Source organism: Electrophorus electricus, chromosome 12 (assembly GCF_041902795.1).
Source record: "Electrophorus electricus isolate QZ-2024a chromosome 12, ASM4190279v1, whole genome shotgun sequence".
Classification (NCBI taxonomy): Eukaryota; Metazoa; Chordata; class Actinopteri; order Gymnotiformes; family Gymnotidae; genus Electrophorus; species Electrophorus electricus.
The window spans coordinates 6,252,185-6,275,367 of record NC_137508.1 but is presented as its reverse complement, the minus strand read 5'-3'; the positions used below and the strand labels follow the sequence as shown (position 1 = coordinate 6,275,367).

The 23,183-nt window shown below is 39.3% G+C and overlaps 3 protein-coding genes across 11 annotated transcripts in view; all 3 read right to left on the bottom strand.

Moving 5' to 3' along the window:
• The window catches only part of rin2a (Ras and Rab interactor 2a), a 28,603-nt gene extending 16,276 nt beyond the window's left edge, over positions 1-12,327 (bottom strand). For 2 of the 4 annotated variants that reach the window (XM_027014771.3, XM_027014772.3), the window contains exons 1-2: positions 12,074-12,327; positions 1,975-2,070 (exon numbers count right to left, since the gene is read on the bottom strand). In XM_027014771.3, coding sequence (XP_026870572.3) covers positions 1,975-2,034 — 60 coding nt within the window. In that variant the 5' untranslated portion in view covers positions 2,035-2,070; positions 12,074-12,327. Of the gene's footprint in view, positions 1-1,974; positions 2,071-12,073 lie in introns of those variants that run through there. The other 2 variants (XM_027014770.3, XM_081725222.1) reach the window with 2 other exon arrangements.
• A 1,856-nt stretch (positions 12,328-14,183) lies between these two features.
• Positions 14,184-16,688, bottom strand: si:dkey-187a12.4 (uncharacterized). 2 transcript variants are annotated; one of them, XM_027014785.3, is made up of 4 exons: positions 16,244-16,688; positions 15,336-15,553; positions 14,902-14,981; positions 14,184-14,698 (listed from the first exon to the last, which is right to left on the bottom strand). In XM_027014785.3, exons 1-4 carry the CDS (start codon positions 16,530-16,532, stop codon positions 14,536-14,538), a joined length of 750 nt encoding a protein of 249 aa, XP_026870586.1. In that variant the 5' UTR covers positions 16,533-16,688; the 3' UTR covers positions 14,184-14,535. The 2 variants fall into 2 exon arrangements, with proteins under 2 accessions (XP_026870586.1, XP_026870585.1); XM_027014784.3 differs by having other exon boundaries at positions 14,902-15,061; positions 16,244-16,685.
• A 1,723-nt stretch (positions 16,689-18,411) lies between these two features.
• Positions 18,412-23,183, bottom strand: part of slc24a3 (solute carrier family 24 member 3) — a 60,100-nt gene continuing 55,328 nt past the window's right edge. Inside the window, exons 16-18 of one of the 5 annotated variants that reach the window (XR_014126645.1) lie at positions 22,264-22,329; positions 21,712-21,846; positions 18,412-21,613 (exon numbers count right to left, since the gene is read on the bottom strand). Coding sequence is in view for 3 of the 5 variants with exons in the window: in XM_027014791.2 (XP_026870592.2) it covers positions 21,987-22,130; positions 22,264-22,329 (210 nt within the window). In the remaining 2 variants the exon portion in view is untranslated. Of the gene's footprint in view, positions 22,131-22,263; positions 22,330-23,183 lie in introns of all 5 variants that reach the window. The other 4 variants (XR_014126647.1, XM_027014791.2, XM_081724967.1 and 1 more) reach the window with 4 other exon arrangements.

Genomic DNA, 23,183 nt, shown 5'->3' with positions numbered 1-23,183 from the left:
TCCAACCACCATCATGGATCTAGTCAGCAAAACCACAATTGCACAGCAGTGCTTCCTTGTCTCACTGCCAAGAAAAGCACCCTACCTCAGTATATGGCCAAGGATAGCCTTTACAGAGTCCTCACAAGGTCTCAATACAAAAACAGCACTTTACTTTTATATTTACATATTTCTGAACTGGATGCTGAAAGGTCAGTTATTATGACTGAAATCAAGAGAAAGTAACCCCTCCTTTTAAAATCACCCACTAGGGTGCAATACCTTAAGTAAACTACACAAACAATTACTCAAAAATGTATCAAATTGACCATTTTAGCAAAGTATGACTTCAGAGCTGTTGAGAACAGTACATGACAGAACTTGGATATACTTGTCACCACTTCTAAATGTTGAAAGGGAAAAAAAAAAAAAAAAGGTTTTTCAATTTAGGCAAAGAAAAACGCTTCAACGCACTATATACAGAAAATATATATTTTGTAATCCATATGAGTAATATTGAATAGAAGCAAGGCTAAGCCTGTTTAGAAGAAACTGGGATCTTATGCCTGACAGACTTAACAAGAACACAGCACATTCCACTGGGCTAACATCAGCTAAGGAGAAGAGAATAGTGGAGCCTATCATTTACACAGATCTGGGAACGAGAGGGGTTGGGGGGGGGGGGGGACTCAAATATTTAATGAATAAAACATTCATGATAACAGCATGTTGACGAATTCATGGAGTCTGAGCTTTACCATTTCATATAGAAAGGTTTGTCCAGACAGCAAAACAAGCTGGTGGATGTTAGCCTGCACTAGGATTCCTTAGGAAAGTGTGATGCGGGTCAGAGTGCTCTTCCAGACAGCGTGCACTAGCAGTCTCTAATGAGCACCATGGTTATGTCATTCATGGCGTAGATGTCAAAAAAAAAAAGGTAGTGCAGACATTAAGAAACTGTGTTATTTCCACTGGGTGGAAGCTGGACTAACAATAGTCAGACTGTGAACACTGAGCAGTCTCACACACATGCACGCACACACCCACACATGCACACACCCACACCACAAACAATAATTCCAGGCAATGGTCTACAAAAGTGTTAAAACCTGCTAATACTGTCGCTCTTTGCTGAAAGGGGTCTAAAGCTACAGTTCCTGTTAATGAGAAATAAGTAGTAATCAAGCTGTTGATTATGTTTCTTCATAATCCAACCAGCAATCCAGGGTTATCACAGAACGTCTGTATTAGTGTATTGAGCAGATTTATTCAAGACTTTGGCAGCAGCAGAATACAGAACTGAAGCAAAGCTGGTGATGTAAGACTGCGAGATAAAACTACCCTTCCATTATAAATCAGGGATTAAGACACAGGTTTGTACCACTTTGATACCTTTAATAATGATGTGTGGGTATTGCTTCAAAAACATTCACTAGGGCAGATTCCTTGAATAATGAGCATTTGTCTGGCTTTAAAACAGGACATCTACACTCTTGCTGTTAAGGTGTGGAGTGTTTTTGGTTATTGAAGACAGTTCATTGAGGGGAAAACTATTATTCAGACAATCAAACTAAGACTAAGCACTAATTATATACTTTTGTGCAATCATGTAATTTAGATAAGTTCATTAGAGATAATTATTTACCAGCACACACACAAAAAGGAAATCTGGAGCCTCTTCTGTTTTGAGTTTGAGCACACTCAAGCTGTTGCCTGGCTAGAAATGACACTGTCTGCAAGTTGATTAACCGGTTTCTAGATTAGGTTTTTTGCCAATGGCAAACAAACAATCACAGTGGTGGTGTAGATTTCATTTTAGGGTTAGTAGTGACATTTTCCTACACCCCCCCCAGCCATCACTGGCTCTAAATCAGAGGGCTACCCAAGCGGTTTATGCAGTTTTGGGGAACACCTTCACAGATCTTAGTAAGCATTTTGCTGAGTGCAATGGCAACATTCAGTAGGAGTCAGCAAGCCTGCTGCTGCTGTGGGTACCTTAAAGAAGCTGCCACTTCTGTCCAGCGGGTAGGGCTGTGCCGTGGTATCGGTGGCCATGCTGCTGGGTTGCGCTGGGCTGCCGCTTCCGGGGCTCTGTGGAATAGAGGGACACAGTTTATCCGGGGCCCTGGCGGAGGCACCTCACAGCTCATTCTGCCAGGCAGGTCAGTAAGATGGTGATCAGCACGACTGTCAGCACTGTCGGCAGCACCCTCGTGCACAACACCATCTGTTGTGCTCGTCTCTCCTTAGCCGTCATTTCCCGCTGCGTGAAATGCCCGCCCCACCCAAACCCCCCACCCTGCACACCCGTTCTCCCACCTCCTATTTATCTACCCCCCTTCGGCTCCTTCCTGAAAGAGTCGCTGCTTTCTGTTCATGACTCATCTACCCCGCAGCCATAAAGGCAGACGTAAAGGGGATGAGGATCGGCAAAGCAAGCCAGGAGGACAGCTGACGTCAACCTGCGGTTCAGCTGTGTTTGTCTAGTGCTTCTAAAAGAGTCTTGAGCACAAAGAGGTTGGGGTGTCAGCAGGAGGGGAGGGAGGGCAGGAGGGGAGGGAGGGCAGGAGGGAGGGCAGACTGGGCGAAGAAAGTGAGGAGGTGAAGAGCAGCAAAAGGAGAGCAACTGGAGCACTTCATTATCCGTGACCGGGAAAGTAACTGTGGCTAATGAACTTGGAGAATAAGGAATCAGTGGGAAGATGGGAAGCAATCCCAAAATGAGCCACACGGAGCAGAAGAGCAAACATCTGGATACCAGATTGATTGTTCTAATAATAAGGAGACGAACAAGCTATTATAATAAAACTATTATTGATTGTTCATGTTGCACAGGAGCAAGACCTTTTAAACTGTGGTATCAAAAATGCTTCCTATAATTTCGTTCCCAGCAACACTATAAATTAATCATTAAATGTGTTTAGCAAATGGTTCGTACACCTTCCATCCTGATTACTGTCTTCGTCGCGCTCTTTGTTTGTGATGAATGGGATTTGCTTTCTGCCTTGCCCCTTGACTATGATTCCTGTCATCTAGAAACAGATTCCAGGTCTGACCCACTTCCAGATGCTCGAACGCCTGACACTCAGAAGACTTTGATCCAGCACAGCTGTCGGAGAAGTTCAACATCCTCCCGCCTTAATAGTCTGCAGCTCCTGGCAAACCACTGCTTACAGTCTCACAATGGAAGTGTGCTATGAGCATTACTGCCAATCACAAAACAGACTCACGTACAACAAATCTTGTTTTTCTTTGCTCTTTCAACCAATATATGCTGTTGGGGTGCTGGACGCCATGGGCCCTCTGTTGACACTGGCCTTAAGGGCACTCAGGAACAGATAGTGATGAAATGTCGTGCTATTGCTAAATATATTGAGCTCAGTGCACAGTGTCTCTGATGTTTCTGCAAGATGCTTTAAACAAACCCTATTTTTCCACCAGACCATTCCTTCCATCCTCCAGATCGCCAACATTTCACCCCATTTCACGACTGGCTCTTCGAGCTCCCCTCCCTCCCTTCTGCACACTACAGATGCTCCAGTGTGAAGCCTTAGTCCAAGTCGCGTCGCTGCTCAACTTCCCATTTGCTTTCCGAAAGCCAGCGAGGCCAAAGGCTCGCATTTCAAACGCAGTGCTGCATGTTGCAGGAATCGGCTACTGACTGCAGGAGGGAACGGTGAGGTCCGCCTCTTCTGAAGACGTCTCCGTGGAAGCATCGACCCTCGGCTGACGGATGTGGACTGTGATTGGCCTGTTCAACTTTTTCTCACTATGCAGGTCCTTGTCGCATGTTGTCGATATAACAAGGCATCACCATGTATATCTATCAGAGAAGCAGTAGAGAGAAATCGCTGCTTATTCTGCCACCGTGACTGTGTAAGAGTAGCGTCAGACCCACTCTCTCGGCCAAACCCTGAGACTCAGTTCTACTCCACCCACCGCTAGGTAAACAGGAAAGCCACCATAACAGCCAGGCAGAATAAACACAGAAAGTCATTAACTGGCCTATTGGGGACCAGACACAATCTGGCAGCAGATCTGACCTACAGCAAAACATTATGACAACTCTCTGATAAAATATGTTGTTTAAATACAGTGATGATTTTAGCCTTACTAAGCCTTACTAAGGATGCAGAATAAGTAACATTGGCACAGACCACAAGAAGAAGATGATTTTGACCCTGAGCTAGAGCAATAAAGCCTTTTGCCATTCCTGTTCTGCCTTGGACCATGGTACAGTGTTTTAACAAGAAATAATGACTCCATACAATCCGCTGAAGAATGCAGTGTTATCTGTTCCAAGTATGCAAAGGATAGCCCCTTTAAAACCACAGTCAGAAACACACAAAGACACATCTGAGCTGAAAATCACAGAGTGTCTCTGTGTTCAGAAACACTCCTCCTTCACTCTCTCTCTCACACACACACACACACACACACACACACAAACACACACACAGGTGCAGATGAATCACTGAGGGCCACTGCAGTTTTACTGAGGGCCTGGAGCTCTGGCAAGGTGTGAAAGGAAACTGGGAGAGCAGACAGTTAATGAACAGAGTGGAAATGAACATATCAGAGGCAAAGAAAGCCTGTCTTACCCATAACTATAGAGCTCAAAAACCACATACACAAAGCATAAATGCATACATAAGCATACTTGAGGAGATTGTTAAATAGTGTTGCATGCATGTGTGTTGTGTGGGCCTTATGTGCATGTTTCTGCAGCTGCAGTAGTGTTTCTGAAGAATGAAACATCAGTACCCCCCCCCCCCCCCCAAAAAAGCACTGTTTAGAAAAAGCGTGTTTATCATTAGCCTGTTTCTCAACATTTCTAAAAGGATCACTGAGCGCTGGAAAGCAAGTCAAAGCTGACTGGACTGGCACGCAATAAGCTAGACAAAAATATCCCCCAGGAGATCTTCTGATACTCTTGTGCATTTGTTTTGGTATCACAACGGTGCAGTGCTCCCAGGCTGATGGATGAGTAAGAATATTCGCTTGAATGGGAAACGGGAAACACACTCACAGTGAAGCACAAACGGTTCAGGAGACCAGCATACATGTAAACATCAAGACATCACACGTGTGCACCCTCCTCAGATCTCACTTATGCAGGCATTATTACACCAAGTGTTACATAAACACTGAAAAATTCCAACTCATCTGCTGCAGTTTTGCACATCTTGACATGCACTGCATATACTTTTTTATTTACACTCCTATCATGAAGTCTGAGAACACAGAAACCCAAAACATTGTCTTCACTGAACCAGAGCCAAGGTTAATGAAAAACAGAGAATATTTGGGACAAGAGAAGCTGTAGCCCTAACGGCAGACTGTTCAACAGACAAGCACAAACTCTTCTGTGAACCGATAAAACCCTGGGTTCTCCAGGCCTTGTTGACTTCAGCTGAAGTTAGGAATCCCACATCACCTGCAGGTTGGGTTTTCTCCTGTGGGTTTGACTTTACTAGCACCTCACCAACTGAACATGCCTACACTTTCCAGAGAAAAGTTTTATTTGGAACCTAAAGCTCCAGAGATGGCAATGTTTTGACTGAAATAACCCACATTTTTAGATATAGCCCAGTGAAAGAAAACATTTTATCCTGTGATTGCATGCATTAAAAACCTTTCACTATCAAACCTTTAAACAATAACAGATCGATTAAGTGTCATGAGTAAATAAAAATACTAAAACTTTACCTACCTGAAGAATACATGACAAAGATTCTATTTGCCTTGCCAGATTTGTACAACCTGACAAATAAACTGTAAAGTCTCCACCTCTTCCTTTCTGGAACTCTACCCTCATAAACGCCAATGATTTTTAAAATAGTTTATTTACTTGATTCTTGTTAAGTGACTCAGAAGCAACCAAACCAGATGATAAGATTCTACCAGAATTTTAAATGCATGAGCCAAAGATGGTTGAAGGTGACCACTGCAGGTTGAGTAAGAAACCACAGCAACCGATAATCCTGTTCAGGCTCTTATCAGGCAAACTCAGGGCTGGACATCAGCTGGAGTTAGCTGGAGTTAAACTCTGACTGATTGCTCCCCCAGGACAAAGGGGTAGGCCTCTGCACAGCTCTTCTACTGCATGAGCCTATGAGAGGATCCCATGCATTAACCCCCCCGCCATCTCTCTGAGCCTTTATATGTGATTTAAATGCACAGTTGTAATGTAACATTAGGAGTAATATCTCTAAATTAGCAGTTCACGTCTTGATGATGTAGCCGACAGTGGAACGTTTCATATGCGCCTTTTTTTTTTAAACCTATTTATTTGATTATAAAGACAATCCCCTAAGAATATATGGACAGATTTGCCATTTTAACTCTAAACATCTTTCATTGGTTAACGCTGGTTACTGTTTTTTGAAGTAAGTCCACAGATCTTGCTTGATAGTTGTTTGCCATGAATTCCTGATAAGATCAAGACAACTTGGTGTTTCTTGCAGTGTGACCCCAGAATTTGCACTATGCCACTGCATGGCATGTATAGTGAGAGTCAAAAATATTGATAAGCTATCTTAAACATTAATTAATCCATTACATTAATCCAAAAAAGGTGGGAAGGGGGACAAGTTTTATAAGGGGAATGGTCATCCCCACCGTTCTTTTTAACTCGGAGATTGGCAACTCATTTCATCGCTTCTCAAACCAAGCACTGAATATAGTTCTGGTTTTCAAAGTCTGTCTTAAACCATGCTCACCCACTATGTTTTACAGACAAAGCAGTCTACAACCAGGCTCACATGTGCGCACACACAAATAACTGAAGAGTTATTTGAAGGAAACAAAGTGACCAGAAATGTTTAATGAAGGGAATGCAGTTTTCTGTTCTTCCACTGAGGTAACCGCAGACATACTGTCCAAAGGCCATAAATATTATGGGAATGTAAAAGGGCAGTAGAACAAAACCAACCAGCCACCCCCCACCTCTCCATATCGGCCTTATACATCAGCCATTGGTCACACTCCTCTCTAAATATCGGCATCGGCCCTTAAAAAAAGCTATATTACTTGAACACTAGTGCCTACATAGAAAACAAGGCCAGACAGCTCTTGAACTTATTTAAAGTTTTTTATTATTGAAATTTAAGCAACCTCTTCTCTTCAATGTAAACAACACTAGAGAGTTAATACTCATGGGAGTCCATTACATGTCTAGGCAAGCACAGATCTGTAGTTTTTGTGAGATGTACAACTAGCAAGGAGCCACACTCTCTCTGTGTGTGTGTGTGTGTGTGTGTGAGCGCACGCGTGTGAACGAGAGAGAGAGAATTAAATAAAACGAGAGTGGGAAAGACAGTCGGTCCTTAAGAAAATACTCTCTCCTCCAATTCTGTCTTTAGCCAGGCCTTTAGGATAGTGAAGGGAATAGGGCACAGCAGGGCATCGGTATGGCTATGAGACAGATTCTGACTAATGCAATCACTGCGTGTTCACTCTCATTAAGGCCCTGCTGTTAAACAGTCTTCCATCCTGGAGTAACCCAACAAAACGTGGGAGGCATGGCACAGTTAGCTAAGGCGCAGTTAGCCCTGTCAATACCCATGGAGGAGCTGCCAGCCAAATCACAATCGCATGAACCAACGCGTAGTAGGCTTACGTTAGTATGACCTTGGACACAGCATGAAAAAACATTAGTGAAGTGTAAACTGTGGTGGCTTTTACTTGGTCTCGGGTAGCTCTGTAGAAAGGGAGTGAAGAGTGAAGAGGGAGTGAATGCTGACTTTAAAAATCACATTAATAGACAAGATAGCAAAAGCAGTGAGAAAACAAACTCAAAATAGATTGTTTACCACAGTCTGCTGCAGATATGCAGAGCCCCAAAGCCATTAGAACCATTAGGGGAAATTTAGGGATCTATGTTTCGACCTTTGAACTTGTTCCTCTCAGAATCTCACGCATACAGCCATTCAATATTACAGTAGGAATATTTGCCTGTGTTCAGGAATGCACTGAGAGAGGAAAAACAGAAACCATGTTTGTGAGAGAGTGTGTGTGTGTGTGTGTGTGTGTGTGTGCAAATGACAGAAAGACAGAGATAGATGTCTAGGCCAGCCCTCCACAGGATGTGGGCAGCTCCACCCCGTTCAGAGTTACCAGGGCATAGCTCCAGCCAATCAAATCCATGTGAGGTAACAAGTTGCATGGTACAGACAATGGCAAATTCTTCATTCATACAGGAGGCTCAATCACACAGCAGAAAGAGCATGAAGCTATAGGTTTTTTTTAACCATTTAGTGGTGTGGGTTTAGTCCCTGTCTGGCACTCTACTTCCACTTACAGGTCCTGACATGCACACTTAACAGTGCTCATGTAGCATGCATAGCAATAACCGGGCCCTTTCACTAACATGGTGCTGAAGAGAGTATGAGAAGATTATTTTTCAAAAGCCCCTGACAGCATCACTGTAGAATGGTAGCAATATGCACACACACAAATATAAATTAAAGCTATATGATTATGTAATAATTACTAATATATAATTATATTACAAATTATATAGTTTATAATTTATAACTACTTAGGAATATAGTTCATACATAATATCAAGGTTTACTGCTCAACTGATGCTCTTGAACTCCTCTGAAGTCCTAGCATGGACAATGTAAATTAAGGTGATCTTTTATGAGCTCCGCACTACACACTTATCATTCTAACTACTGGTACTTCAGTCTTTCACAGTGCTGGACTTGTTGTGTTTCAGTACCCTGCAAACATTCAGCAGGTTGCAAATATACAAGCTGTGAGCTACTCGAGTAAAGCATTACTGAAATAGTATTTTACAAAAGGGTGATTTCAGGAACCTTTTGCCATGTTACTGTTATAGCCGTTATTGTGACACACGCTTACTAATTAGCAGGATCTTTGAAAAATAGTAAACTCCATTCATGATTCACAGAAGTTACATTAATGGAGTAAAAATAAAAGGCCTTAAAATATGAAGTAATTTGCAACACAAGGACACAATCATTAAATCTTAAAAACACTGACATCAGAAGCTGCCTCCCCCTCACCTCCATGTGGTTTGCTCCGATTTGACCTGAGCCTCTGCGATTCTCTACGTCTCTACACTAACCTGAGCCTCTGCGATTCTCTACACTAACCTGAGCCTCTGCGATTCTCTACACTAACCTGAGCCTCTGCGATTCTCTACGTCTCTACACTAACCTGAGCCTCTGCGATTCTCTACGTCTCTACACTAACCTGAGCCTCTGCGATTCTCTACGTCTCTACACTAACCTGAGCCTCTGCGATTCTCTACGTCTCTACACTAACCTGAGCCTCTGCGATTCTCTACGTCTCTACACTAACCTGAGCCTCTGCGATTCTCTACGTCTCTACACTAACCTGAGCCTCTGCGATTCTCTACACTAACCTGAACCTCTATGGCTCTCTGTGTTTTTCATTCCCCATACTGATTCTCTTTAGACCGGGGCAGATGACAAAGCCTTTACACTATTAGAACTCTACAGTCAAACTAATGCCAAAACAGATTGTGTAAAAATGCACAAACAATCGAAAACAGATCACAGAAACTTCTGGCATTCTGTAACTGGTACATTTAGTAATTTTGCTATTTAGACTATAATGCATGGGTCTTTTTTTGCAGTATTTTAGCCAACATGATACAGTGCAATCTATCAGTCATTATCTCATGTCAAAGGCACAAATTCAAATAAACCAACCACAGCTGAAGAATGCGCGCCAAGTGTCTCAGTACATTTATGGCATTTAGCAGACGCTCTTATCCAGAGTGACTTGCAAAAGCGCTTTGTCATTTACTCATAGAATACATCCTAGCCAGTACAGCAGATTAGAGTCCAATATAGCAATGATCTAGAATACTGTAGAAATACAGGGATCAGTGATGATGCCTAGAAGTACAAAATTCATAAGCGCCATCTTAGACAAGTGCAATAAACAATAAAGTACTAGAGTTTGTCAACATCAGTACCCTTCAATAACATCAATATCCTACAATCAGTATGTCCAATATCGTACTACTCTTCGACAGTTTTTCTAACCCAAACACAAAAATATGATCTTCTAAAACCAGACAGGGCTTATATTGGATGCATATCCAGTGGGTAACTAGCAATAACTGCGAAATTAGAATTTTTGGTTTTTGTTGGTTTTCAACAAGACCCTTCAAATCCCAGTTCTAGCAGAGCAAGAACACATACACCAACACACCCCCTGCACTGAAGTGGCAGCAATAGCTTCTGAAACAGCAACAGCTGTACCGTTTCTTTACTCTTCTGGGCTTCAAAAGCTGAAGAGCCATCAGCTGGCCTCTTTGCAATGGACAACCTTTAATGCATTTTGTCATTTCATTGTGCAATATTACTGATCATGAAAAAATGCACATGCGGATTTCTTCTGAACACAAATATCTTCGATCTGGTGACAGATATAGGTCATTTGCAAACATTAATATGAAAAGTCAACAATGCAAAAAGATCAGATCTGAAGAAATGATTGACAATGAGCATGAAAGAATACATTACATAATATTTGTATAACACAATGTTTGGCTTAGAACCAAAGATAGTGGTTCAGTCAGATATTATGGAACACTGGGCTGAAACACGCTCTTGTACATGGCAGCTCTCCAGAGCTCCACAGAAGCTATGAAATTTGTTTCCCCCCCCATAAATTAGCGCCCTTCCTTCTCATCTTTGATCACAAATTAAAGAACTCAAAAAAAGAGAAAGCAGGATTAAGCATAACCATCCCAGAATTATGACAAACACCGCCTTAATTAAGAAAGTCTATGGCATTGTCTGCGGTAATGTACAGTTAGGTAACAGTTCTGCACACAAATTTATACAGCAAAATGTAGAATTACTTTGAACCAAGCTCTCTCACACGGTTTCCACCCAGTCTATATTTAAGAAAGACAAACCGCAGTGATCTCATCACCCCTATGACACCTTCGCATCTTTATTTAAATCAATTTCACTGAAAAGGGATGTCTGAAAAATGCGTAAAAATATGTAATATCATGCAAGGATTTACTGATATCACTATGGGATTAAAAGACTGAAAATAAGGAAAGCATGCACTTACTAAAATAATCAAGGTAGTGGATTAAATATCTGCTTAATGCAGGTACTGCATAACATCTTGGTTATGCTTGTTTCCCCAGACAGTACAGAGGCACAGATGGAAAACTTGCAGGAGTGATAATTTTTAACGTTTTAAATGGTAGCACATCTCTCTGTGTGAAGTAGAGATTACAGACTTGAGTCAAGAATGCAAAGTACAGGATTGAGGAGGTCCTAACATTATTCTGATTAGTGTACAAACCGCCAATCTAGTGAACAATCAAACATTACCCTGAGTCATCCTAACCTATACTGGTTGTACCTCCACCCACAGCTCCATCTTTATTTTTTTTCCCAGGAGAAATCTAAAGCTATAATTCAGAGAGGAGTTCACAAAGGGGTCTGTTGTAATAGAAGTACTAATGTTTCATTTCCGGTTTCTAATGATAAAGTAATAACATAAAACCTAGCTAGTGTCCTAATTTATGATGCATCTGCATTTCCAAGATAAGTAAATACAACGCTAATTAGCTGCTGCTAATCAAAATGTTAGGCTTTAGGATATACCCAGGTCTGAAAAATCCCTCATCAGTTTGTTTACAACTACACAATACTTTAAAAACTATACTGCTTCTCTGTGTTACACACAGCCTATTGCTTGGCAAAAGTAGCCGTGGAGAGTGTTGCAAAGATTAAAGCAGCAGCAGCAGGTGCTGGCTCCAGTTTGGCATAAAGAGACAGTAAGTCATTCTTTAACGTTTACCACCCAAACTAATCTTATTGCCTAAGCAAGTAATTGCGGGTTTAGACATCTACTCCACAAACTGGCCGAAAACCGTCCTAACCCCAAACCACGTTCCTCAATTTAGCAAGACGTGGCTGTTTTTACCGTAAATATTCAAATGCGTATAGGGAGTCAATTAAAGTGTTTTGTTCAAAGATATACATGTATATCTAGCACTTATCAGTCTAAGAAAAACAAAGACGTTTGGTATTCTCGAATACCTCCATGCTGGATAGCTTACCTCGGAGACGGGTCGGGCCAAAACTGAGACTCCGGCTTCCGACAAAGCAACGAAGCTACGCGATTAATACACAGCGGTCCATTCCGCAAACGCCCGAGCTCATCACTTCTGTCACTTGTTGAATACGTTTCATTATTTAGCGAGGACCTGCTCTTCTACTCCGCAGGGTATAATAACGCTCACATAGCCACCAGTAGCCTGCCCCGTCCAGACTACACGACAGCGTGCGACCTCTCCCGGCAAAAAACAAACTTAAGGAAACAAAAGTAAATCTGCGTTGAGCCTCCCGTCACGTGTTTCTCGCAGGAATGTCTTGGACGGGAATCGCCTTTGTTCCAACAACCGATTTTTACTGTGTAAAGATACACAGTGTGGTTTTAACCCGCAGCTTGGTGTTCCCGTCAGCCCAACTAAAGCCCAAAGCTAGACGGTGCTTCCCCTACCTCAGGTTTATAATTATAGCTCTAGATTCAGGAAAGTAGCTCTGGGAAAGGTATGGTTGTTTTTTGTTAACACTCCCCCCGTGTGCAAATACACCCAATCTTTAGATGCTATTGGCTATAATGGATGTAAAAATAGTATCTTCAAGTTGGAGGCATCTGGAAGAAGCTCTTTAAAGGTTTGTACACAGTGAACGAGGCTGGACAAGTGGCCAGGAATGTCTCTCGCTTCATACCGGGCCTTTAAAAAAAATCCTGTGCCCCACCCCCTCATCACTGCCTTGTGGCTTTACCTAAAAAAATACAGCAGTGGAAGATGAAAATATGGGTACAGATTTATGATTCCTCAGAAATGCAGATAGACTCAGGCCTATCATCGTAAGTATGTAGGCGCTAACAGGGGTTTTGGGCGCCATGAAGATATGACATGGGTCCGAATGGGAAAAAAAACCCTAATGTTCTAATTTAATGTTTAGGATCCCCATCCATCACAGGCCCTTATGTTTGTTTCCCCCACTACATGGTACCCCTAAGTATATCCAGTGCAGTGGTACCACTTCTCTTGAGCTCACCTTTTATCAAGACCAATGTTTATGTTGACTTGACCTCCCGGAGCATTTGCACTATTTGCATGTGCTTCCTTTTAGCTTGGTCATATCAACTGTCTGTACATTTCCACTGAGTGGATTTAAACACTGGAACCTGCATTTTTGTTAAGAGTAGAGTCCTGAGGGACAAGCTCATGAAGAGATGGCACAGAAATCTTTGCTAGTATTTCATGCTGTATGTGTTACTAAGATACAAAATGAAGTAGGTGTAAATATGGTAGAATAAGGAACAATGTTCACATGCTTATCACACCTTATAGGAATGTAAAGCTTTTTTTTTTTTGGTTGTTTTTTTTTGGCTCCATCGTTTATGAGGGACAACACAAACATCATGAACAGCCAAAGACAACGAAAAACAAAAATCATATATATTCTTCCCATTGTTTACTTGGCAAGGTCATTTTTGGATCTAATTTAGGTATTATTTTGTATATATTATTTTGTATATTTTTGACAAGTTTGTTTGGAGAGTCAGAAATGGCAGAGGGTAGGTCCAAGGTATGTTCAGGCCCATTGATGGTAGGGACAGTACAGATTCGAGGAAACCAAATGCTGCCAATGTAATTCTAGGAAATTGGTGTGAGTGATACCAGGGTGTTATTATGGAATGTGTGTTTGAGATGTGTGATGTCTTTGAAGCAAAGTGCAGTGGGTTTTTTGTTTTTTTGAGGAGGGCGGGGTTGTTCCACATGGAAGAACTAATGTTCAATAAAAGTGGAGTTTGTAATTTTGTAGTTTCCACCAAGCTGACAGAGCTGATGCTATTGTTGGAATTTTGAAGCAAGCATGTTTTTGGGTGTTTGGCTGATAATATCCTACTATTGCAATGTAAGGCTGAAAATATAGTTTTTGACATTTTTACAACAAAAATGAATAAGGAATTCTTTGCTGTCTTTGTTTGTTTAGCGGATTTTGTTTTTCCAAATTATTGCTAATAAATTTAGTATAAAAAAACTATACTTCTATGTGTATGGATACTTGCTTCGACTATTGTTGGCATACATCTTAAAACAAAGGTTTTTCATAAATTTTATAAGATAATTATATAAATACAACTGTATACAGTGCAACAGCAGCAGAATTTAATTTCAAGAAATTAAAGAAAATGTTATGACACTACACATTAAGAAAAATTTAGAATATTTACTATAATACTGATTTCCATACAGACATTAAATGACAGTGCCCCATTATACTGTTTAATTGGAAAAGTGATAACCAATTCTAATTCATACTGAATTACATATCTGCACGTTTATGGTTTCTTATATACATTATACTCATAGGTAGAAAGAGATCAGCAAATGTTTCACATTGTAATAGTTTGATCCTCTTGAATGCACAAACAGGCCTATTATGCTTGTAAATATGACCAAGAGTCTGAGAACTTGGAAGCTGTGATCATCCCTCTGTATCAGTATGAAACTTTGGGCACATGTATTCCACAGATGGTTTGTAATGCTGTCTTCGACCGCTGCCTCCTTGTCTGAATGGCGCGAACCGTAGCCATTTTTTTACGACATCTGCAAACTGATGGTGCGTAGCCTCCTTTCCTACAGGGGTCCTCTTTAAAGCACCTGCAGAGCATAAAGCAGCATTTTTACTTAACACGCAGATCCTAAATAATATACTCATAAAATATGTCAAACGTGTATACAAATTGTTTGCATCAAAACATTTTTTTGCAGTGTATATGCTTCATTTTTTTGCACAATATTTTATAAGGTGTTATGATCTCAGGGATAGTCCATGCATGTCCGGTGCTTGTAAGACCACTTACGAAACAAAACCCCCTGCAGTCTGGTGTTTCTGAAACTCCTCTTTTGTCCTCGACCAACCCAGTTTAGCTCGGAACCTACGCTAAAAGACAAAACTGCCTGCATCAGGCGTCTGACAGCATCATCCACTGTTGCACCGCCCATTCTGGAGAGGTGGGACACCTGTGGTTTCAGAATGTGTGTGAATATTCAGATAACAGAGAAAATCAAGAGAGAACAAAGGGGCTGATCTGGAAACAGAGCAAGAAATAGTTCTCGGAGACTTATGGGGAAAAAAAAGGCTGCTCAAGGATTCCTATCTAGGGGGCAAATGATTTTTAATATTATTAATGGAAGTAGTAGTTGTAGTAGGAGTGGAGTTCTGTTAGTTAATTTATATCCACAGTAATGTCCATCACCATTATGAGCTATGTAAAAGTCTGGTATTGAGTACTACCATTCTCTTCTGTGCTGCAGCATCCTCCAAATGCCTCTCTGTTTCATCCAGTTGCTCCATTGTCCGTAGTGGTAGATCCATGTCGAGAGACTCAACCTCCTCCTCACACATCTGTCCTTGAACCCTGGCCTGCAGGTCTTTGAGCACAGCCCACTGTCGCTGCTGTTCTTCCTTAATCTCCAGCAGGAGGGATATGATTTTTCTTTGGGCTGCAGATTCTGCCAATTTAGAATGTAGAGAGTCATTAACAATGTTATTGACAATGTCAGTGTTATGCTGTTTGGATTTATGTCTCTCACATATTATCTGTATAGGACAACTACAGACCTTAGTCATCCACAAATATTGCTGATGCAACCCACTTCATTTTTATTTCATCAAAAGTATTCTGAGGTAAGCTGATGTTACTTTTATATCAACATTAGAAGTGTTAAAATTGTCATTACAGCAGTCATGAAGAAAAACAATGAACTCATACTGAAAAAAAGAAAACAAAACAATGGCTATTTTAGGCTGCTGTAATAATATCTTATATATTTTTAAATGTTTATGTTTTGAACAAAAGGCTGCAAATCTTATATTTAATATTATTTTAGCCATAAGTTAACATATGTGATACATATACCATTTTAAAAATGAGACAATTGTTAGACCAAGTTTCAGCACACAAATTAAAAGATCAGCATAAAAACAAACAATTGTTCTTTTTTTCTTAAAAAAAAAGAAAAGAAAAAAAAAAGACAATTCAGTCAAACATAAATCAGCAAGAAGCTTAGTATTTCAATTAATAACCTTTATGCTACTGGGCGTAGTTTGAAAAGTTTAAATCTGCAGAGTAAGACTAACATCAGCAATCTACTTCAGCAACAGAAAGATCATCAGTGCAGCCCACCACAGTCACTGCCTACCTGATGATGTGTCTGGCATTAACTTTTCCCCTACTATTCCTGCGCTGTACGAGTCTGAGAGAGGCTCTGCACTAAAGTTTACGTTGGTTCGTCGCGGTATATCTTCTCCGCGTTTGGGAATATCTTCTCGTCTAGATATATCGTCTGACAAATGGTTCATTTCTTCAGATACAGCCGAGAGCCTCTGTTGAAGTGTCTCCAATGCCATGTCTGCCATGTGTTTATTCACCAGACCTTCCACTCGTCGCTGCATTGCCCAGTTTGGACCATTGCCATTGTTTGGCTCCATTGATTCCGCAGGCTATCATGCAAACCGATGGCTAGTTTATGAGGAAAAAAAAACACGCCTTGGAAATCTTCTGTGCGATAAACACATAAAAAAGACTTACGAGGAAAACAGGCGGAAGTGGTTATAAAACTGTCCCTAGCTAGCGCACGTTATCACGTTACCACAACGTCACGGCAACGTTGCCAGAACATTGGGAGTTTCCTGCGAACTACAGTTCCCACATGCATTGGGAGCGAAGGCAAGCCAAAAATTTATTAGATATGTGTAGACGAATTTTAGGCTGTAATATATTTGATATGGTTTATTTTCCATCTTTTCTACTAATAGGCTTTTATTGTATATAAATAATTGTAATCTAAAATGAGATAGGCAGTTGACCTTTGCACATTGCCGTCCCAACTATAAACGTAGGGATTTTTATTTCAGTTTATTACAGAAACGTATACAATTTATTACAGTTGGCAACAGAATTGTATCTATTTTTTTTCGGCCCACAAACTAAAATAGGTGGACCGTATATCACTTTTTACGATGAATTCCGAATCTATTTTTGGAATTTTCTGCCAGGCATGGATTGTAAGTGACAAAGCCTTTAAATTGTACAAGTATGTACTACGTATTCAGTAAATAATGCTGTTATTACACCTAAAATAATAAGAACCTAATTCTAAAATATACAAGTTTCACCTAATGTTCAACAATTCTAGTGTAGAATTGCCAGCACAAAGAGCATTGTATTGCTTTTTGCTAATGATATGTGAATATGCTAGAAAAAATATATATGGGTCATAGAGAAGTTATGAAAACATAGCTGGATCAGTGTGCAAAAAACAAATATTTAAAATTTTTTAATTATTTATTTTTTTTGCATAGGACTAAATTGTTATTGTTGGCTGGTTGCATAAATTAGCCTAAATGTCAAAACACATTCATGTCCAAGACCCATGTTCTGAATCTGTACCATTATTGTGGTTTTTTTTTTGTTTGTTTGTTTGGTGTGTGTGTGTGCGTGTGTATTTAATTTACCTTGTAAGAAGATTTCAATAATTAATTTTCTCTGCATCCAGTTCAAACTCATAATCTAAGCATCCTCATTATCCACCTTTCTTCCTGTTCGTTAGTGTTCACTAAGAAGTTACTATAATGGTTATTGTATACGCTTTTGCTGCCCCAGATCAGAGAAATGATACATTTAAATTCATGGTATTTAGCAGATGCTCTTATTGAGAATGACTTATCAAAGTGATTTAGCTGTCAACTCAGAAAAGTATGCTTAGCTAACACAAATATCTTAGAATAAAATTTCCTTTTTTTTTTTTTTTTTTTTTTGCAAATTCATTTGTTAAGATTCAGTTGAAAGTTGTTCTGTTTCAAACTATTATCTAGCTAAAGAATCTTTGGACTTCATAAGTGTGCCTTGTAGAAGCTGAGTGATAAATATTGGTTTAATACTAGAATAACAGTATAATAATGCAAACATATGCTAATTATCAAGCTAGTCAATTTTTATATCCGTTTAATGCTGTGATGTGAAATTATATTGCCACAGGCAGTGTTGTGGGCAATTCTTGTGGATTTTACATTTCTACGCAATTAGCTAAACATACAAAAATGTAATAGACAACTGTTAGTATTCAGGCAAGCATGTACTAGTTAAGAAAGCTTATACAAGTAAACTAACCAAAAAGGACATATCATGCTGTAGGACAACAAAATGGATGAAGTGTGTTTGTAGACTATTTTTGAAAAGTCTGTACTATAATGCACTTTTCTTTCTTTTACTTTCACTACACTAAATATTGCTTATCTTTTGATACACTTCTTGAAAGGCCTCATGAATAGGATACAGTAACAAAAATGGCAAAAAGAGAACTATAGGTCTTTGGCCTTAGCAAAGATCATTTTATTTATGCTTGAGTAGCAAAAATGTACTCTGAAATACACTTTAACACCAACAAAATACTTCAGTACATAAAGCAAATCACTTTCTCATGTTTTCTGCAATGTATAGCGAACCATTTATGCTGACTTAAACATTTACTGTTACCATCATTGAAGAATCAAAGATCCAGCAGTATTTCCCTGAAAAGAACATGCAATGATCTAGGAGGTCTAATTCCACAGCTGTTTCCTCAGTGTCCACCATTATATAATAACAAACATAAGTAATTTCTTATATCAAACTCCTCATGCGAATGAATAAACCCAAGGGCATTTTAATCAAAGCACAATGAAAATGAATAAAGGATCCAAACATCATACAGTATCTATGAAAATATAGTCAACAGATATACAGGTTAAGACAAAAAATATAAATACATTTACATGTATGTATATATGTACATCAGCAATGCATCACCCTTTTATATCACATTTGTGTTTTCAAAAATGTTCTCATCCATTAAAGAACAGTAGCAGATACACTAGCATTTCAGTGGCATCTATGTGGCAAATTAACAGGACACTAGCAGATACACTAGCATTTCAGTGGCATCTATGTGGCAAATTAGCAGGACACTAGCAGATACACTAGCATCTCAGTGGCATCTATGTGGCAAAAGGTTCTACCCATAAGTGGGGGCTAATAACTTGTGCTTGCCCTTCCTTATGGTTGGTGTGATCATTGTGCACACAGAAAAACAGGAGCACAGTACCCTACTGAAAACAATTTCATTAACTTGAATTGAAACTGGCCACTAAACATCGGTCGCAACAGAAATTTGTCCTTATCGAGGTAATGTACCGAAAAATATGAATGCAGTCACTGGCTGTTACTAGTAGCCTGTCTCTATGAGAATGCAAGCAGTGTTAGTGAGACACTTTGAATACTGTGGCATTATTATAATTTATTACGAGCCAGCTGTGTGGCTTTTGAATGTCAAAGTTGATGCTCTCATCTACATATATTGTACCTCAACAAAAATCACGCCCTTTGCTGACTGAAATATTTAAGTAAGCTATTCACTTCTGTAAAGTGTATAGTGTCATTTTCAAGACAAACAAGAGAAAATATGTACACATTAATAATGGTTATTATTGCATTATAAATCAACTGGATCTCTAACTTGAATCCTGTTTCCCTCAGTTTTTAAATAATCTTCTAAATATAACTTTCCACAAAACAACAAATTAGCTACCCTACTAACTAATGATAAACAACCCTTATTATCCAAGAATAACAGCTCCATATTAAACATATTATATTTGGAATTAACCAAGCTTTACATTAAGTAGAAGTGGTACATTGCTCAATCCTATATCTAATACTGGTTGCAATTTTGGGAATTACATGTAATACATCTCCTCGTTGATATTTCCAAAGTGATAAAGGTACCAACATATTTATTATCATGGCGAATCTTGATTTCAGAGGAGCTAAAAAGACACTTTACTCTCTACCCTAGTAGTAACAAATGAAGACTCTGCAGAAACTGTGACTAAATATGTGAAAAGAAACACTTTTCAAAATCAACAAAGAGCTGACAAATTTAATTAGCTTTATGAGCTAATGTGTAGATATCAATTCTTTTTCGATGCACATCCTAAGTTTGAACATTTTGAAACACTTTGCAATACAAAGTACAGTTGCTTTGTGATAAAATACTTTGCTGAGTTGTACAGATAGGTTATATCAGGTGAATTCTACTTAAGATATGAACAGTAAGAGCAAGTGAATTGCTCGGTGTGTAAACCACATCTGTTCTTATAAGATTCATTCTTATGTGGAGACACCTGTTACATTGCTACATGGGCTCTGATCAACCACTCAATCCACAGCATGGCAACTCTTTAGAGACCTTTGATGACAGTGTATGGTAGATCCAATGTCAAAGCTCATAGGTATACAAATGTTGTACCACAGATCTCAGCCAGATCCACTGTAGTGACAAATCATTTAAGATCTTGCAATCCAAGTATAACTTAAAAATAGCTTAAGTTATGCTTTGTGAAAGCAGTTCAGACATATTAGCTTTCATATTCAGCTGCACTCTCTAAAACCCCTTCAAGTCTAGAAAGCTACTGTGATATGAGTAGGCTCAGAGAGCAGAATTTCACATCTACATAAAACCAATAGACATGCCTTGAATAGACTGTTTTGCTAAAATGTAACCATCAAGAAACTTTACTAGCTTCATTTTAACAAGAACTATTCCTGCTAATCAGCTACTTGGGTTTTCAATTTGTTTAGAAAAAAAGTAAACTCATTGGGCTGAACATACGCTGTTCAAGCCGAGCCATGGCAGGAAAACTCTGGTACGCTGAAAAAGTTTTAGTAAAGAATATTTGACACATAAAGCTTTGAAAGATAAAGTGACATAGCTTGGCTGTAAGTCCAAAATAGTCTCTTTGGGAACGCTGTGGCTTTTTTTAAGGACTGCAATAGGAAATTAATGTACATACATAGGTTTCAATAAATTAATAAATAGAAGAAACTCTTCCACAATATATACAGAGTAATAGACACAAAACAAATGATTCGTAAACATCTTTTTACATATCCCTTGTACCAGGGCCAGCATATTCTCACTTTAAAATATAAATAATCTAACTCTGACCCAAATGTTTACATCTAGGCTTGTACAACTGCATTTGAATATCCCCAATAATCTTCAAGAAACAATTAAAAATAAAAAAGGAAAAATAAAAACTGTCCAGAGCTTGTTGGAAAGATTATTATTATATGTTATAAATATTATGATCTAATATAAACCTAAAATAAAATATTCATATATAGCAACCTTTCAACCTCTGCTTTGCTTATATTCTTCTCAAAAAAGCAATCATATGGTCATTATCCCTGGAATCCAGATGTAGCTGGGGAGGAAGGGCTGAAGGAGATGTCAAAGATAATGCCCATGATAAGAGAGGAATCTTCAGCCGCATGGTCAGGCCCACCAGTACCAGTACTCATACGGAACAGGCCACCGCTTCCTTTTGGCTAGTCCCAGAATAATTTTTCAAACTTAATAATCTTATTAAAATTTTAATATTTATCATAGTTTAGATGATTATCATCTCAAGAAGAACTCAGTTCATCATGCCATATCTTCAGTCCAGCCTTTCATCTGCCAGTTTAGCAGCTAGTAAAACAAATGTAGTCATAAAACATAAGATATAATATTCATATTATTTCAGTAATAATTCAGAATTTCCATATCCGTATAAATACTCAAAAAACCTTTGCGTTTTCACGTCAAACCAGGCAGAAGTCATCTCTGAGCACCTCCCCTTCATGTCCCAGAAGGTTTATCTTGGAACAGACCCATGCTGCGCTCTATTCTCCTCTACTGACCAAAGCTGCTGACCCAGGGCCCTGTCAGCATTGCAAAAAAGAGAGGAATTCCAGGATCATTGAATAAAGTTTTCCAAAAGAATCTTCCTCAGACTGAGAACCAATGCCTTAGTCCTCAGGGGACCGATCAGGAGAAATGGTACTGATGAAGAGGAGAGGCCTCATTTGCAAGTAGGCAAATTGACGAATATAAAGACGTTGAATTCAATAAGGATGGAGAAACACAGGAAAACAGCATACATCAGGAGACACATGAAGCCCAGACGTTTGTCCAGGGTCCACTTATTCAGATGTACACCCAAAACCTGAGAGATACAGGAGGAGCATCACCGCAACATGATCTTATTTCACTGCCTCTTAAAAATCACATCATATTGAAGATTTTCACGTCATATTGAAGCTATACAAAACCACAGACGGAAGACGTTGGAAGCTTACTGTGAGGAACACAGACGCCAGCAGCAGTCCAACAGAGAAAATTAGGCCTTTGCTGTTCAGAGGAACCTAAGTTAAGGAAGAAAGATCATTATAACATTATGTACTACATCTTATTTCCTATGACTAAAGGATACGTCACAAATACAAATTTATCTGAGATAAATGGGTCATGCTGAAACACAAAGGTGGTTCAAGTATTACTGCCCTCTAGTGGTCAAAACCAGGGCTGTGGTTCTCAGTACAACATTTTCTGACAAAATAATGTCCAGCCTGTTCTAAGCCGTCCATGGAAATTCTAAAAGGCCTTTGCTCATGTAGCGTGCGTTCCGAGTTTCTCATAACTGCCTGTCACACAGAATATGTAGCTATGAGAAATGAAAACAGGGTAAATATGCAAACCTATGGTAAAAGAAATAAAGGTATTTTAGAAGATCCAAGGGGATGAGTGGTTCAGCAGCTGGTTAACATAGCAACAGACAATTCCAAAATAGCTCTAAGTGGAATTATATTTCTTCCAAAACAGACCGACAAAAAAAAAAAAAAATCACAAAAGCCTCAGTATTAGTGCGGCAGTGTAATGTTTTCAACATGTGTGTTTAGTGTGGGCCAGATGTGAGCTAAGGGCTCAGCGACAGGTGCACACAACAGTGCTTATCCTGGAATACCACCATGACTTTCTAAATCTGTTTTCTTCTGTTTGCTCTCCTTTTCACTTTCAGAGAAAAGGTCCTGAGATCTTGTATTCACTGGCATAAATGAAGTTTAGGTTTAAAATAATAATGTACTGTATTGTGCAAATATGCCATGTAAATTGTGGCATATTTGCATAAAATTTGCATATATAATCTTTTATTTTTCCTGGATCACAGGTCTTTTGTAAGAACTACTGGAAAACTAATCTCATGCAGGGTTCATATGAA